This window comes from Tyto alba, unplaced genomic scaffold (assembly GCF_018691265.1).
Source record: "Tyto alba isolate M040663 unplaced genomic scaffold, T.alba_DEE_v4.0 Super-Scaffold_28, whole genome shotgun sequence".
NCBI classification, from domain to species: Eukaryota; Metazoa; Chordata; class Aves; order Strigiformes; family Tytonidae; genus Tyto; species Tyto alba.
Genome location: NW_024881302.1, coordinates 1,882,404 through 1,900,117, shown reverse-complemented (window position 1 = coordinate 1,900,117; position 17,714 = coordinate 1,882,404). Strand labels below are relative to the sequence as shown.

The 17,714-nt window shown below is 41.7% G+C and overlaps 1 protein-coding gene across 8 annotated transcripts in view; it reads left to right on the top strand.

The window, feature by feature from the left end:
* The window catches only part of TSC2 (TSC complex subunit 2), a 33,339-nt gene that overhangs the window by 1,789 nt on the left and 13,836 nt on the right, over positions 1 to 17,714 (top strand). For 4 of the 8 annotated variants that reach the window (XM_042798297.1, XM_042798296.1, XM_042798295.1 and 1 more), the window contains exons 3-26: positions 15 to 125; positions 1,012 to 1,156; positions 1,290 to 1,407; positions 1,906 to 1,954; positions 2,415 to 2,540; positions 2,896 to 2,969; positions 3,318 to 3,444; positions 4,108 to 4,251; positions 4,480 to 4,617; positions 4,835 to 4,938; positions 5,756 to 5,837; positions 6,751 to 6,906; positions 7,237 to 7,353; positions 7,898 to 8,020; positions 8,314 to 8,420; positions 9,038 to 9,191; positions 9,937 to 10,059; positions 10,375 to 10,509; positions 11,074 to 11,263; positions 11,703 to 11,796; positions 12,111 to 12,213; positions 12,436 to 12,530; positions 15,061 to 15,192; positions 16,966 to 17,130. In XM_042798297.1, coding sequence (XP_042654231.1) covers positions 15 to 125; positions 1,012 to 1,156; positions 1,290 to 1,407; positions 1,906 to 1,954; positions 2,415 to 2,540; positions 2,896 to 2,969; positions 3,318 to 3,444; positions 4,108 to 4,251; positions 4,480 to 4,617; positions 4,835 to 4,938; positions 5,756 to 5,837; positions 6,751 to 6,906; positions 7,237 to 7,353; positions 7,898 to 8,020; positions 8,314 to 8,420; positions 9,038 to 9,191; positions 9,937 to 10,059; positions 10,375 to 10,509; positions 11,074 to 11,263; positions 11,703 to 11,796; positions 12,111 to 12,213; positions 12,436 to 12,530; positions 15,061 to 15,192; positions 16,966 to 17,130 — 2,912 coding nt within the window. The remainder of the gene's footprint in view (positions 1 to 14; positions 126 to 1,011; positions 1,157 to 1,289; positions 1,408 to 1,905; positions 1,955 to 2,414; positions 2,541 to 2,895; positions 2,970 to 3,317; positions 3,445 to 4,107; positions 4,252 to 4,479; positions 4,618 to 4,834; positions 4,939 to 5,755; positions 5,838 to 6,750; positions 6,907 to 7,236; positions 7,354 to 7,897; positions 8,021 to 8,313; positions 8,421 to 9,037; positions 9,192 to 9,936; positions 10,060 to 10,374; positions 10,510 to 11,073; positions 11,264 to 11,702; positions 11,797 to 12,110; positions 12,214 to 12,435; positions 12,531 to 15,060; positions 15,193 to 16,965; positions 17,131 to 17,714) is intronic. The other 4 variants (XM_033005662.2, XM_033005661.2, XM_033005663.2 and 1 more) reach the window with 2 other exon arrangements.

Genomic DNA, 17,714 nt, shown 5'->3' with positions numbered 1-17,714 from the left:
CTGTTTGTTTTCAGCATGCAGTGGAAGCAATATGGAAAGTGGTAGCTGATATGCTCCAGCCAGAGCGCCCCGTTGAAGCCAGACATGCTGTTCTTCATCTGCTGAAGTCAATTGTTCAAGGACAGGTGAAAACAAACAAACTGTAGAAGAAACACTGCGCTTAAACTGGGGTTTGTGCAGAGTATGAATGTGAAAAATATTGGGTGGCTCTTTTCTACAGCTTTCCAGGTTTCTTATTTCGGTTGTGCCTAGTAGGTGGGAAGAAGAAGCATTTTAATTTAAGTCTTGGTTTGACCTCATAGCAAAACTTTTCACACAAGTCATAGAAAACTATGCTGTTTTGGGCCAACCTTGATGCTCTTGACAAAGAAGAAATACTTTGGGTTAAGTTCAACATAGTACAGCAGATTTTATGTGGTCTTTGCCCAGACCTATTAGTCCTAGTCTGCAGCTGGTTTTGATGTTTCAGTATGTCAACTGTGCAAGAAGTTCTGTATGAGATACTTTTCCAGCCTGGCCAAGTTAGGCATACTATAAATTCTTCAGATTTCACAATATGCTATACAAACCTAAGACTATATCAGAGCAAAGTTCTAGTTTTCAGTATTCTGAAAAAGTAGGGGTGTAGATGCTCATGAAAAGAATAGCCATTGATTCTGGTTTGTTGGCTTGTTTTTTTTCAAATGCTTTGCTGGCAGTGCTGTCAGTTGCAGCTTCCACGGATTACTTTGTGCGTTGGATGCTGTCTGTGTGTTGCTGGACAAAATGCCTCCATCCGTGAGTGCTGATAGAGCAGACTGAGAAGACCTGAGCCATTGTCAGTAGCCAGTAGAGGTTGGAGCTATTTTAAGGAGGCTTTCATAGCCCATAGGAAAAGAAAATAATTGCAAGCGTGAAGATTACTGTTCTAGACCTTGAGAAGATGCAGGCCTTAAGTGTGTTTTTGTTAGTGACATTGCTATTCCCATCCCCTCCCCTCCTCTTTTTTTCTTTTTTTTTTTTTTTTTAAAGGGTGAGCGATTGGGCATCCTCAGAGCACATTTTTTTAAGGTTATTAAGGACTATCCCTCCAATGAAGACTTGCATGAACGGCTTGAAGTGTTCAAGGCTCTAACAGAGAATGGACGATACATCACCTACTTAGAAGAAGAGTTGGGTGAGTATTGTCTCTACCCCTCTTCTGTTTGTTGGGAATAAGTCAAGGGACAGGCATTCAGTGATACGAGAAAATGTAATGAAAACACTTCTATTTAGAAAGCATATTGTAACAATTTGTTTTCCTCCTTTAGCTGACTTTGTACTGCAGTGGATGGATGTTGGTTTGTCTTCCGAGTTTCTTCTGGTTTTAGTGAACCTGGTGAAATTCAATAGCTGCTACCTGGAAGACTATGTAGCTGACATGGTCCAGTAAGTTTCTTTTTTTTTTTTTTTTTTAACTCCTACATGCTTATTCTTTGTAAATTACAGGCAAATGTTGCAGATCAATATACAGATCAGTAGAATCTTTTTCATCTGATCCAGATCTGTTTTATTCCAGGTCATACCTTACATTTTTGACAAATATTTGATTTGCAGTTCTTACAGTGTTCAGACCTGCTTTAGTTTAACTGCATGTGCTTTCCCCATTTCATGTGGTGGACCTGATTACATTGCTTAGTCTCACAAAGGATCTCTGCTATTGTATTAATGTAGGTATAATGAGTTGCAAATTTAAGTGCAACTTTAAGTTAACTTTATGAATGAGGTTGTAGTGTTCAGTGTCTCTAGGAGTGTTATCAACAATGCCACAATAAGGGGAATGATGAGTAAAATAACATGCCAAGTTACTTGTCTGTTTTGGCTCTTTATAATTTGCCTACAATCATATTAAGCAAACCATTATAATTAGATGTTCTTTCCCAACAGCAAGATATGCCTCTTGTGCATTCAGACTTCGTCATCTGTGGACATAGAGGTCAGTAGCTTGAGTCTCTCTTAGTGCTTTAGAGTTCTTTTGAAATTCTTTGAAACTGTAACTCTTACAAACAAAATCAGATCATCAGACTCTCTGAGTTTATTCTTACCTTACAAGAGAACTAATACAATGTCACGAAGTATTTGTAAGCCATTGAATCATGTACACATCGAATCATTTTAGTCTAAACCAAACAGAACATTGATAAATTTGATAAGCGAATCCATTTTTCAATAGTGCTTTTTATGGTTTACTTTCCATCTTGCAATGATTTCATAAAAAAAAAACCAAAACAAAAACCAAACCACAAAAAACCAACCCAAAAACCCAAACAAAACACAGAAACCCAAACATATCTGCATCCCTTTTGACTTCCAGAAGATTTCCTGGGTCTGCCAGGTTAGCCTTTGACCTGCTGTATTCATACTGTATAATCATTCTGTCTTTCTCTTTCCCGAAGATTTCCTTGCAAGTCCTAGATGCAGTTGTTTGCTATAACTGTCTGCCATCAGAGAACCTCCCAGTATTTATCATCACTTTGTGCCGTACCATCAATGTGAAGGAGCTCTGCGAGCCGTGCTGGAAGGTCAAAACTTTCTTGTAGTTTTGTTTTTTATACGGAGTTCACTGTTTTGGCCTCCTAGATGAAGTGTCAGATGTGCCTGTACACATCTGCCATAAATTTCAGTTTGGTTTTAAGAATAAATTAAAAATTGTTTCAGGTATTAAGGAATCAGCATGTTGTTAGTCTGAGTCCTGTCATGTCCATGGCATTTACCTACGGTTTCCTCCCAGCTGATCTGACAGGCTTCTGTTGTGGCATGGAAATGGCTGGATGCATTTACTTACCATAAGCAGGCACGATTGGCCACCTAACTGCATATGTAGGCTAATGAGTGTTTTAACAATTGGATATTTAAGTGTTCTCTTCAAATTTGCAGCTTATGCGCAACCTTTTGGGAACTCATTTGGGACACAGTGCCATCTACAACATGTGCAGGATCATGGAAGACAGGTAAAGAAGGTGTATCTAACAAACCCCAAGGGATTTTCATCAGAGGTCCTGTTGAGATAGGGAGTCACTGACCTCAGAAGAACAGGCTGAAGGTTCTGGTGCTCAGAAATTAATTCCCTTCCTATTTGTGCTGCTGGAGTGCTCATTTTCTGGCTTTTCTGAATTTAATTTTCCTGTGTTTGAAGTTGTACTAAATGATTTTCTGCTTTTAATGTTTGTAAATTGCTGTGCAAGGCTCTGATGTGTAACAGCTGGGAATTCCTGTTGTGACAGTGTATATTCCTATTGACTCTTGTCTGTTAAAATAATTGTAGCATGGTCTAAGGCTTTCCTTCCATCTGTTCTTAGAGCTTACATGGCGGATGCAGCGCTGCTGAGAGGAGCTGTATTCTTTGTTGGGATGGCTCTTTGGGGTGCTCATCGCCTCAATTCACTTAAGAATTCCCCGACTTCAGTGCTGCCTTCATTTCTCAAGGTAGGATGGGATGCTGGAAGAACTTTTTAATCAGGTATACATCTGGACCCGTACAAATTTAGAACAGAAATGTGGTCCCCTACCCCAAAAGAGATCTTTGTATGTCTCAAAGACAAGAGACAACAGTTGGCAATGGTGTGAAGTGTGGGCAAACAGTGAAACAACAGAGGATTTAAGTTTAAAACTGAGGCCTCCTGGGAATATTTTTACTGGTCAGAAAAGGGAAGCATAAATTCTTTTTGTCAAATATCTACATTGTGGGTATTTTAGATGAAAAAAAATTAAAAAAAGCAAAAACTTTCACTCTTTCCAGTGTGTGGTACAAAAAGTTGAGGGATGGTGTCTTCAGGAGCAGCCTCAGAACTCTCTTAAAATTTTCTCATCCAAGCACATCAAGCAGGAATTACTAGCTTTAACCTCATGTGTCTGCTCTGTGAGATGGGTCTGTATTTGTCATCTGATCTACAGCTGTTTGCAAGAGTGCATAACTGCACTTTATGAAATGGTTCTTTGCTTTGCCCTTTGTGTGTATAGACTTGAATATATTAATTTCAGACCTCCAGGCTAAGATCCTGATTAGTGAGGGGTGTTTCGTTTGAATTTAAGAGGGTTTCTGATCCCTGCTTTCTGATTATTAACTGACTGAAATGCTTTGTATTCCAGGCCATGACATGTCCCAATGCAGTTGTGTCTTACGAGATAGTTCTGTCCATAACACGTCTAATAAAGAAGTATGGGAAGGAGCTGCAGGCTGTAACGTGGGATATCCTTTTGGACATCATGGAGCGATTGCTGCAACAGCTGCAGGTAAGTGTCGAGCCTGTCTTCATGTGCTTTCAATCCAAAGACCTTGCCATAAATACTTTTGCAAATTTATCTCCTGTTTGTACACTCTAGTGAACTTTGAAACTGAATGAAGGTTTAGCCCACTTCTCAATAATGTGCTTCTCAACTGAGTTTTCTGGTTATATTTAAAGGTTAGCGCTTTCTGGGAAGGTAGAAGTCTTTTTAGGAATGTTTTTGTCTCTGTTTCAGAGTCTGGAGAGCCAAGAACTTAAGTCCATTGTACATGATCTTTTGACTACAGTAGAAGAACTCTGTGACCAGAATGAATTCCACGGCTCTGAGGAGAGATTTTTTGAGCTGGTGGAAAGATGTGCTGATCAGAGACCAGTAAGACTTTACTTACTACTGTTGTCTTCCTTTGTTACCAGTTGCATCTGTTTTGTTACTCAGTACATTTGAAAGTTGGGATTCCTAAAATAGCAAGTGGTCAGAAAATCACAGCAAGGACCTACATGAGTCTTATTCTCATGGTGGGGGTTGGGGGAGTGGATATATTGTATTTGCTTATACACTAAAAAAAAAATTCTTGATCTTTCTGTGAAAGGAATCTTCTGTATTAAACTTGATAACATACAGAGCTCAGTCCATTCATCCTGCCAAAGATGGCTGGATTCACAACCTGCAGATGTTAATGGAGAGATTCTTCAGGTATGAAATCATAACTTTGTGAACACAGGGCACTTTCAGATGTTTCTTGACACCTTTTCATGTTGGATAATTTTGTTTTCTGAAGTTCTAATGTTAGTAAATGACTGCTAAGACGTATGGTAGTTCCAGGGCACTGTACATGAAAGGATTTTGTTTAACAGAAGAAGAACTTTCCACTGAGTTGTTTATGCTTGCTTTTTTTTTTTTTTTTTTTTTTTAATTCCCTCCCCTTTATTTCCTTTGGGTGGTGCTATTCCAATTAGCTTAGGCAGTTATGTGTTCTACTCCACAGGACTTTGTAGTTCTGACACCAAACAAGACTTACCTGTTAAGCATCAGGATTGCATATGGTTATCCAGTATTAAAGTTACCTGGGTTTGAATCGGTACTCCTAAAAGTATCCTTGTGCTCTAAAATATCAACATACAGCAATAACAAAGTTCAGTCTCATCTGTGAAACGCTGCCATAGAGCAACTCTTCCTTGGTGCCATATGTTTGGTTTTAAATTTGTTCACCAGAGCACTTGTTCTTCTGACATATGCTTCCTAGTTTGGATTGGAAATGGCAAAACTGCAGGTACAGATCTCCAGAAGTAGTAAAAGCTGAATTGGCATTCCAGTTTCCAGCTGTTCTTGTATCTGATTTCATATGTGGAGACATTAACTGAAGGCTCAACTGATCTCTAACAGTTATTGTTCTAACTCATAAGAAGTTTCTTAGTTTACTTTAGTTTTACTTTCCTTTTCTCCTCTCCCCCCTTCCCTAAATATCAGCAACTTTATTTTATTCATCTTGAATTTGCTCTTCCCATTTTAGGAACGAAAGTCGTAGTGCTGTTCGTATTAAAGTTCTGGATGTCTTGTCCTTTGTCCTGAGTATTAACAGACAGTTCTATGAGGTGTGTGTTTATCTGTTTCCGATGATCACATGTGAGATCTTAAGTGGGTGGGAAAGGCTTTGGTGAGGCATGTTTTATGGTGTGCTTCAGGTTGTCTCTGCCACTGGGGAATGCACAGAACTGTGCTCTGATTGTTGCACACGATAGACATGTTTCTTTAGGATGCTTGTAGGAGGACCTGCCTCTTAATTGTCCTTAGTTGGATACAGGTATGTGCAAATTTTAGTGGGGGCTGCTGTGTTTTGAGGACATAGCTGGTTGTGTATTTGCTTCCCTGTTTTAAGGTCATTAATTCCACATACATTTTGTTTTGGAAGAAAGGGAAGTCAGTGTGAGAGGTGCAGAGTTGATTTAAAAGCTTTGTAAAAAGATGAGGTGTGGACATAATCTGACGCGAGCAGATGGACTTGTCTAGGTGCTTGCAGTTTAATTGCAATCCAAGATGGAAGATGTCTGAGGGAGGAGTTACGGGAGAGCTCTGGGGATGTCTTCAGCTCCTTGGAATGTACCCAGAGTGTCAGTGGACAGGAAAGGGCAGAGATGCTTCTTGGATTCCTTCAAGATTTGTGAAGACATGGTGTTGTATGTTTCCTCTCTCTCACAAAAACCCAAGCCCTAGAAATCCCTTGTCAACAGTCTATTTGAGCCAAGGCTATCGAGTCTGTAGGACAGATGAAAACCAAAGCATTGAATCCAAGTTCAACAAAAAGTCATAAATAATAGGAGGGATGGCATACAGAAATACTTCATTGTATGGAAGAGGAAAGATCAAGGAACCAAACAGTTAGTTGAGGAACAAGCCTGATATCAGAATATCAGTGTTCTTTTGTTTGTAATTATTTGTCTCTTTAACTTGCTGATTTAACAACTGACAGCAAAATGTTAAGGCTTATTAAGGTCTGTCCTCTTGCAGGAAGAGCTGATAAACTTGGTTGTAATCTCTCAGCTGGCTCACATTCCAGAGGATAAAGACCATCAAGTCCGAAAACTGGCCACTCAGCTACTAGTAGACCTGGCTGAAGGCTGCAACACACATCACTTTAACAGCTTGCTTGATATCATAGAAAAGGTGAGCAGAGTTTGGTCAATTGTCAGTAGCATCACCACATCTTTTGTCAGATCCTCTTACCGTGACTGAGGGGGCTAACCCTGTGACTGTCTCCAGTTGCGTGGCTCAGCAGGATATTGTAAAACTGCTGGGTTTTGAAGGATGAAAATTTGAAGTGCAGAGCGGAAGGGAGCTTTAGAAACCCTACCAATGCACATCCAACCTACCTGACAGGGCTTGCAGAATTTCCAGCAAGGATGACTTGCCATAGTCTTTCCTGACCTTCCAGGATGGAAATAAAGAAAAGGTGTGTTGCAGATTTAAACCATGTATTGCTTTTCTTTTTAAAAGGTGGCTGCACATTCTCTCTCATCTCCTTCTGAACTGGAAGAAAGGGACTTGCTATCGTATTCAGCTTCTTTGGAGGATGTCAAGACAGCAGTGCTTGGACTCCTGATTATTCTTCAGGTAAACAATGCAGAGCATTAAACACGCCTTCTTCAGAATAGTCTTCTGCCACAGCTGGCTTTTTAGATAATCGTTTTCCTGCTATTAAATATTCCCACTTTTGTTTTATCCACCTACTATTCTAACTTGTTTTGGCCATTCCTTTTGCTTTTGGGTACTGTATAACTGTTTGTGAAATGTTTTATTTTCTTAATTTCCATTGTACAGTGCATGTGAGCACATTTTCATGTGTGGAGGGCAGATGTGTTCATAAACTAGCAGAAAGGGAGTAGTCCATAACCTTGAATAGATCTGTGTGTTTGGGTGGCGTGTCCCGAGATACGGTTACGCAGTTGGGAAGAGCTGGTTGTTCCAGCCAGTGCCCTCCTGGAGCCAGGCAGACCTTCTCTGGAGTCTTTGCAGAAGTTCTGTCCAGAGCCATCTGTTCATCTTGCTTTCAGGAGCAAGCTTTTGCTCCGTTTTCCTTGAATTCTCAGTGCAGATACACACTTCTGAATAACAAGAGGCAGTCTGCCTCTTGATCTGTATTTCTGTTCCTCTGTAGACAAAACTCTACAGCTTACCCTCCAGCCACGCGATGCGGGTGTACGAGATGCTGATTCACCACGTCCAACGCCATTATATATATGCGTACAGCCTTGCTGTTGCTAGCAGCATCAGATTGCAGGTATGAGCAGTAACCTGTGCTTTCAGGTCGAGAGCTGTGTGCTGTTTTCAGAATTCTGGGGTGGCAGGTGGGGGGAATGTGTGCTCTGGAGCTTGCCAGAAGTAGAATTAAATGTTTCTTAGGTAATAGGAGTATGCATAGGTACTGTAACACCAGAAGTGATGCCTCCAACCGAACTAGCCACAGCATCTATTAAAAATCCCTTTGTACTTGCAAAAGTATCACGTGGGGAGGTGGGAGAGTATTCCACTGACTTGGGTTTTGGGTGATTCCAGTGTCTTTCTCTGTTACAGGTATTTGATTTCCTGCTGATGCTTCGAGCTGACTCCCTCCATCGTCTCGGCCTTTCCAACAAGGATGGAGCCGTGAGGTTCAGCCCTTACTGTCTCTGTGATTTTGTGTAGGTCTCTCATTGCATTAAGGAAAGGCTTTTTTCCAAACTATTTGGTATTTTTGCACAGGCTTAGGGGTCCTTCAGTAGCAGTCTGCAGTTTTTGTAAATCTTCCAAATCCCGATGAATCAGCTGCTTGACAAGTTACAGCCTAGGATTGTCTCATCTAATAACTCATTAGTGAATTGTTCTTACAAATCACTTACCTACAGAGCTCTCAATCTCAGACATGAAATTTCTGTTCCGGCTCACAAAACTTCACAAAAATGTTTTCATTTTCCTGCCTGAAACCAGTTTTCACATTGAGACTTGATTCAATGATTTCTACAAATCTGGCTATTTTTAGTTTTATAGCTCGGTCTGAAGTTCCTTGTGTAACATATCTCAGAAGATACCTTTCTAAATTTGCTGCGGGCCTGGATAGAAAGATCCTTAACCTGACCAAACTGACTCCTTGCTGTCTGTCTACTGGGAAATCCTGTGTTTTTTAATTTAAAATGCAATTTACATTGTTGTTGGGTCGTTAAACTGGCTACCAAATAGGGCAGCACTGTAAGTTCCATGAATAGCCTGTTCTGATCTGGATTTTACATTACATGTATTTTTCTCCCTTTCCGTGTTGTAGAGAAGCAGAGAAGAGGGCTTCTGAGAAAAAGCCCACTGGTACGCTCTCTCCGCCTTCAGGAAGTCCCAGTGTGCCTTCCCAGAACGCCACCGTTCGTATAGGGCATCTGCCATACTCCATGGTCTTCGGCGTCCTCCTGCAGTGTTTGAAGCAAGTACGTCCACTCGTAATGACAGGTGTCATCTTCACGTGAAATATGCCAACTCAAACCAGCTGGCTAGAGAATTCTATCCCAGAGTATCTAAATAATGTCTGAAAAGCAATACGTAAATGCTCCTCCTTGGGCAGAATCTGTGTGTAATTGTGCAGCTTCACGACCACCAGTGGGAGCACCGGTTCAGCTCTTCAGAAACTAAGCAAAGCTTTCATTTTGCTCTGCTTTTTTGCAGACAAGGGCAAAAAATACGTTTGTTAAACCAAGATCGAATAAGTCGTCGTGTTTCTGTAAGGGCATTTGAAACTAAAAGAAACTGTCCTCCTGCAAGTTTTTGAAGTATTTTGAGGATTGCTAAATGTTTCCATTGTTAATAAACGGTGAATATAAATTGTTCATTAGTGCTGTGTTGGATATAGTTATGCGCTGAGGGGTTGTCTTGGTCTGGAAGTTAATTTGTGCTAGTGGTTAGGAGAATTAGATTCTGGCTCTGTCTTTTTGAGCTCAGTCAGATCTGGATGCAAGTTGTCTTCCAGTTTGCGGTGCCAATATTGCACCTAGAGCTGGATGACAGACAGGACATAACTTGTGACAGCTAAATGCCGCTTCTTTTTATGGAGCTACTGTGACAAGACATGCATCTGCCTAGGAAATGGCATGTTGTCTGAAATTTGATTGGTCTTAATTTCAAACTGAACTGAAATAATACAGAAGTCTTCCACCATAACTTTTTCTTTCTCTCCAGGAGACAGACTGGAAGGTGTTGAAGTTGGTCCTCAACAAATTACCTGAATCCCTCCGCTATAAAGTGCTATTTTTAACCTCTCCTTGTAACATAGACCTCCTGGCCTCTGCACTGAGCTACATGGTAATACCATGCACCCTACTGATGTGTAATCATCAGATCCTTAGTCTTCTTGAGAGCAGATTTGGGGAGGGGGGGGTTGAGTTTTTTGTTGTTTTTTTTTCTTCACTCTGATACTTTAGCATGCTAGTTGTCAATCCTCACTCACCTTCCCTTTTTGTGAGGGTTGTTTTAGGTACAGAAGTAGGTAATAATGAGTGTTCTTTCTCTATGTATGTACATATAATGTGAAAAGGGAGCTATGGGCAGTGCCTGTCTACTGCCTTTTAGAGAGCATTTCTAGTGTGAGGTGCTCTAACTTACTGTGTGATGTGTCAGCTCACAGACAAAAAGACTACCGACAGGCTCCATGGTACCCCAGAAGGTTTTTCTCGCACTGATTTGCATCTGGCTGTAGTCCCAGTACTGACGGCATTAATATCCTACCATAATTATCTGGATAAAGCTAAACAGGTATGGGGAAAGTGAGGGTGTAGGGGGGACGGGGCCTGAGCCTGTACACTCGAGCATTTTCTCATACTAGCTGATTGGGAGACTTGAGGGCAAGGTAGCACTGCCCTTTTCTGTTTTAAAAGGCTGTATCTGCTGCATTTGGGGGGGGTCGGGGTGAAAAAATACTTTGCTGACTTCGTGCAGCAGTAACTGTCCGGTCAGTTGGATTCACTGTTCTCCATCCATACCCATCCCCCCTCGCAGGTTGCTGAGTGACCTTATCCTCTGCTGGAAGACGCTGATAAAGATAAAAATTCTGTTTAATCAGAAATGTAAATATTAATTTCTAAAATGTCTACTTGATTAAAGTCCCATCTTAATATTTTGATCTATAATACATGCAACGCTATTTATGATTCTGTGTTAGTGCATTTTGGATAAGAATTCACGTGCATCACACAGGCCTTTCAGTACCGATACCTTGCAAGCCATTCTGAAATGCTAGCTCAAGTCAGGAGATGATGCATCGGAGGTTTTCTCTTTCCCTGTATTATGACTTCTATTTTTTTTTTTTTGCTCTTCTAGCGTGAAATAGTGTATTGCCTGGAGCACGGTCTCATTTATCGCTGTGCAAACCAGTGTGTTGTGGCACTCTCAGTCTGTAGTGTCGAGATGCCCGACATCATCATAAAGGCACTTCCTGTCTTAATTGTCAAATTAACCCACATTTCTGCTACAGCCAACATGGCAATCCCTCTCTTAGAATTCCTTTCAAGTAAGTTGTAATGTTCTTCTACTTTTGATCTTCTGTAGTTGTAAATGTGGTGTTTGCACTGAATATGGGTATTTTGATTGTGTTCGTGATACGGAATGCAATGTAAGGGTGTTTTGTTTTTTGGTGATGCCCTTGCACCATTCTCAAGATATAAATGTTTGATCATCTCTTGTTTGTTACCGTTTTTCTATTTCACTTGCACCCACTGAAGAGAGGGGCATGCTTTGTGTAGTGCAGCCATATGAAGCAAAATACGAAGCTGCTTTCTCTGCCTTGTTGTTTATAACTTAACATCGTGGGTATAATTTCATGCTATTTAACTTCCGTGTCAGCTGATGATTTAGAAGAAACAAAACAATTCAAATGAAACTGAACTGTGATATTGAATAGCTTGTGTTCAGACCTCACCTGTGTTGGTTTTCTTCTTGAACTGTTCTAGCTCTAGCAAGGCTGCCTCACCTCTACAGGAACTTTGCGGCAGAGCAGTATGCCAGCGTGTTCGCCATCTCCCTACCATACACCAACCCTTCCAAGTAAGTTCATAGCAAATGTGCTTCTTCCTCATCTGTGAAATTAAAGAGAATGAGAAATGCTTTTTTGGTAGCACTTGGGTCAAGGTTATTTACGGGTTGTTGCTCATTCTGGTATCTCCAGGCTTCTTCTGAAGAAGGGACATGTTCACCTTGGACAAAATACCTATTTTTCTTGACTTTTGATGTCTTTTTCTTTATACTTACAGTAGGTAAAGGAACAGTTGTGTTTCTCAGATTGAAAAGTCCTCCTGTTCAGTTTCAGGATGGCAGCATAATGCAGCATTAAACTCTCTGGGATCTTTCTGCTGTTTCAGGTTTAACCAGTACATCGTTTGCCTGGCCCACCATGTGATAGCTATGTGGTTCATTCGGTGTCGCCTTCCCTTCCGAAAGGACTTTGTCCCATATATTACGAAGGTAACGGACACTACTGAATCAAACAGAACATAACAAAAGTGATGACTTAAAAACTGGTTTGAGAAGGTTAAAGGTTCTGTTTGAAGCTAGAAAAATTCTACTTTTCTTGTCAACATCTTTTTGAAAGCTGACTGGGAGTCCTTGTGTGCTGGCCCATGATTGCAGGCTTGCGGCTGCACGTCCTTGCCATTCTAACTGTTACCTGTTTGTCTCCATCGGCAGGGTTTGCGCTCAAATGTCCTCCTTTCCTTTGATGACACGCCTGAGAAGGACAGTTTCAGGGCTCGCAGTACAAGCCTGAATGAGAGGCCAAAAAGGTAAATTATGTTTGACTCCAGCAAGGGCTCGCGTTCCCTGTTCTAGTGCTCTCACCCTTCCCTGTGTTCTTCTGAAGGAGGCTGGGTCTAGCTATCCAAAATCTGACAGTGCATTTAAGCAAGCAAAGTAAACCTCTTTAGGTCAAGGGATTGGTAAAAGACAAACTTAGGTTGGTAAGAAGCTGGAATCAAACCAGGCTGACAGTCTGATAGTACATATGTGGGCATCACTGGCTGTTCTGTATGCCTTTGCAGTAAGGTGTGGGGCTTTTTGTTGCTGATTTTTGAAAATCAACAATTCTTTCAGGTTGATGTGTGTCAGTACAGTGCTACCAGAAGTAATAGAATACCGTGGTCCTATTGGTAGTGGTAACACCTTTTGATAATTGACCTGTAAGGACGAAATGATTGCCTGAGAAATTGTTGTGATTAGCAACCTGTGTAAATTGAGAGAGCCAATGCTGTGTTTTTCCATAGCGTTATCTGTCGAGTCAGTGTACTGGGTGGCAGACAGCTGCCTTCTGTGTATCTGGATGTCCTGATCCTTTTTTTGAATCTTGAAGCCATTATATCAGTTTTAAGCAAAGCCTAATGTCTGTAGAAGTCAGAACGTCTCTTTCCAGCAGTCTTTCAGAGTAACATTTGCCAGGATAGGAAAATATTCCTTGGAAGGCATTCAGCGTTCCTCAAACCTCCTTTTACCTGCAGGGCTTACCTAAATTGGTTCACTTCACTTGCTTCAGTGTTGATGTGCAGTAAGCATACCGTGGCATTTGAACCCTGGGGAAAGTGCCTCTACTTTAACTGCAAGGCTCAATGAGTATCTTGCAATGAAGAAACACCATCCCTGCCCTAATGCTATAGCTGTGAACCCTGTTTTGTGTTTCATCTCTCCCATCTCCTCCTCTTTCATTCAGAAACTTGGAAGAGAAGCCTTTTGACACTCGTCTCTCAAATTAGAATTTCAACTAATCCCTTTTCCAAAAACCTGTTAAATTCTACCAGGTTGGAATACTACTGTATCTAAAGGCTTTTTGCTAGTGCTGCTGGATTGCTTTGCACAGAAATCTCTGCTAAGGAGTGTGGGCTGTACTGAGGCAGCAACCCGAAACACCAGAATGGCAGGATGCCACTGCCTCCGAGTCTCTCTGAGCTTGGACTCTGGCCAAGTGAGAGAGGAAATAGCTTCGAGCAGATATCTGTTTCTTTGCTTGAGAAGCTTGTGTGCTTGGTTTTCACTCCTTAAGCCCAGAGAATAAGCATTTCTGTGCCCTAGCTGAGGTGCTGGGTGTTCTGAGAGATCAAGATCCCTGCGGTTCCCAAGGGTGTGGAATGGCATGACATTGGTGTAGGTGATTATCTCGGCATACGAGCCTGTGCTCTCTGCAGTCACATCTCCAGTTGTGGCCAAAAGTGATCTGTAAGAGGTTTTGGGGAGGAGGAGGACAAATAAATTCTGATCCCTCCAGGTGGCTATTAGAAATTAAATAATTCACTGAAAGAAGGGTAGCAAATAAATCATGTTTAGAAAGAGCCAGAAGGGTTAAATTAGTATCTGCATTTTCCATATGGGGATGTGAACTGCTGGACCAACTGTTATGTCCAAATTAGTACTGAGCCAGGCATGCATCTCAGCTGTGACTAATTAAAGTGCCTCTTAGAAGTTAATTGCTGTCATCTCCCACATGTGGTTGGCACCTGACAGTGCAAAGGCTTATCTTCCTTTCTGTTCCAGTTCAAAGTCAGGTGGGTTACCTCGAGCCACCTGCAATTAGGATAGGTCGTTTGGCAGAAAAGCATCACGCGGTCAGCAACAGCCAAGAGGGTGTTTGTCGTCTCGCCCTTCCGTCTGCGCAGCATGAGAAGGACCAGTCTCATGCAGCTGGGCTGAATCTCCCCTCATGTCTCGAGCTGAGCTAAGGGGACCTTTGACTGGCCCTGGGTGTTCTTGTGATTCAGGGTAAAAGCTCAGATTTGGGCCAAGCCTAACGGAGGTAGAGGTGGCTGACGTATTCCTGTGTCTCTCAGAAAAATGTGCTGCTAACTGGTATGTAATGGGTGAAGCATTTTAGGATCTGGTCTCTGTGGAAGTAATCAGGTTTTTAGCTGTGCTGAAGTGGTGAGTTGGGGTAACACAAGGGGTGGTTGAACTGCACAACACTTCTCAGCCTTGAGAAATTTGTGCCAAATTAGCATTCAGGTGCTCTTGCCTTTGTTTAACAGCGCAGTATTCCAACTATCATTTCAATCAGTTTTTTGTTTTAACTTGTACTAATTTCATTTGTTTTGTAGCACGTTTAAAATCTTGTTTTCAAAATGTGGTTTGTCTTTTTAATGCTTTCAGCTCTGCTTGTTTGTACGTTTTAATTTTTTTTTTTTTTTTTCCTTTTTTGGCATTTGTTTTATTTTACATCACCCTCCGGGATCCCCCAATATTGACCCTGTGACCTGTGACCTTTCAACCTACATCCCTACAATGATTTCCTCCCTTCCTGTGACCTCTTTTGGGGCTTGGTGCTTCTCCACCTAGTAGTTTAAGACTAGCCAAAAATGCAAAGCAAGGCTTGAATAACTCTCCTCCAGTGAAAGAGCTGAAAGAATCCTCTGCAGTTGATGCCTTCCGATCCCGCAGCATCAGTGTGTCTGAACATGTGGTCCGCAGGTAGAGGCACTTTAAATGGGGAGAATCCAAGAGCAACTCAGCACTTGGAAATTTTACTGCAAGGGTGGGTGGAAGCAGGGGGGATTTGCATGTGGGGTGCTTGCATGACTTCGTTACGCAATAAAAAACTGTCCTTCGCCACAGTCAAAGGTTTTGGGAAAGTGTCATGGATATCCCATGGCTTCCCAACGCCAGCTATTGGGTTGTCACGTCACTCCCTGTGTTGTGTATGGGTACTTTGCCCTATTCTCTGATGCTTTAGCAACAAAAATTGTTATTTTCAAAGTAAAGATGGTGAAGGGGGGGAAAAACAAACAAACAAAAAGCACCAGAAAAAAAAAAAAAAGGAAAAAGGTTGCATTCTATGCAAGTGAGAGTACTGGTTAAAACTCACTAAAATGTAAAATGTGAGCCTTCTCAGCAGTGACTTGCTCCAGGAGAGGCTTTTGATACTCTGCAAACTTATATATAGGCCCCCTTCCCAAACTGTGAGGAACGGTTCTGGGTTCACTTTAGGATTTGTTCTTTGAGGCAAGGGGAGCTGGCGGAAGTATTCTGGTCTAAAGTATGATGCTGTGAAAACCTTGATGTGTCTTTCTGTAGAGCAGTGAAATGTATGCTCAGCCCATATGCAGCTATTGCTTTCACAATTAAAGAAAACAGTTTTTGATTGCAGACATTGATTTGCTCATGCAAAAGATGAAACAAGTTGCGCTAGTTTTTAAAAACATATTTCTGGATCGCTTCCCTTGAGTGCTAAACTGCTGTCTGTAACATGTTGGTTTAAAATCTGAACCTGAAGATTTGTGCCTTAATGTGTAAGGATTGCTGTCGGTGGAACTTTATTTTCTGTGTTTTTATTTTTGACTATATGTTATTTGGGGGAAAGACACTAAAGTGACTGAATTGTGAATACAATTCTGGCACTTCATTCTCGGATATCCCCATTAATCTGTTAGGTGATTTTCTTCTGATATTTATGTGTAAGTGGCAGCAACTAAAAGTTCAGATAATTATGCTTAATGATGACAAAGAAGTTGCTATGTCATAAAAAATTTGGCTCTACCTCAGCTTAGTTTGTATTCCGATGGCATAAGGGGTCGTCTTTATAAAATACTGGGATCTAACCTGTTATTGCAATTGTTTTAAATTGCTTTGCTAACTTGGCTGTTTTGAAGACAGAGTGGCTTTCTACTCTTGTGCCAATTTCCTGTTCAGAGTGCAATATTTTTCTGTTTCAAGTTAAATTAGATTTTACATAGCTATTGAATTTGGAGGAAAAAAATCAGGATGTGAAAGGGATGCAACAGAGAAAAAAAGCAAACCACAGGATTATAAAGTTAAGCCCAGAGTGCTCTGATTTATGGCTCATGGCAACATGTTGCCTGGGAAACTGTGCAGGTCACGGGATGCTTGCCCTTGCTGTGGACTAGCGAACTCAAAGCATGGTGCTGCTGCTCACTCTTTGCTTGGTGCACTTGCCCCAGGGCCACCCAACATCAGAGAGCACTGGCCTGACCTAGTCGGGTGACGGACATTTAAATGTTTCTCAAGTCTCTCAAGTTAAAATCTGCTTTCTGCAACGACAATCTACAAAGCACAACATCGGGCTGATCCAAAAATATTTTGATTACATCCTGGGTTTAATGTCTGGCCACCTCTCTGATCTGGCACATGCATGTATCGCAGGTTGTTCTGCATCACAGTGTCTTTCGGGTGACAGGGACGAGCATTTTGCAATGTGATCTGTCAGTTGGAAACATTCTCTTCTAGTCGGATACAGACATCCATCACTAGTTCAAGCCTGGGCTCTGCAGATGAAAATTCAATGGCTCAGGCTGATGACAACTTAAAAAATCTCCACCTGGAACTCACGGAGACCTGTCTGGATATGATGGCTCGCTACGTCTTTTCAAACTTCACTGCGGTGCCTAAGAGGTAGGGGTCAGTCGGTGACCACGGGAGAGATGTTTTTGTTTGAGGTTCATATTTCACTTTACTAGTGGAAAATTACCGTGACACATTTGAGATTCTGGCAGGCCCAGGCTCCGAAGCCATTCCTTGCAGATAAAATCTGGCTTGGCTAAATACGACGTTAGAGGAGAGAAGCCCATTGGAGCCAACCAGCCTTTGCCTCGGCCTTGAACCGTCCAGAAAGCGATGCCTCGAAGGCGTGCAGTCTGTGAGCAGTGCTTTGCTCCATGTCCTTGCTGGATAATCACAGTCTTCGCTGCAGAACCGAGTGTGGTGCCAGCTGGCTTGAAATGGAGGGCATTTACTTTTCTCACTGGCCCTTCCCAGGAGATGCATAGCTCAGACAAGGCTCGTTCCCTTCTGCTCTGTGATGTGTGTCCAGGATTGAGCTAGACTGCTCTGTAATGTATGTCCAGTAGTACTACTCTCAGTTGATATTAAATTCAGCTCACCTCTTAACCTGATGATTAATGTGTATGTTGACAACCAGGGGGTACGTGAAAGATGCTGCATAAAGGAAAGCAGGCGGTACCCCCTGCATAGTTACA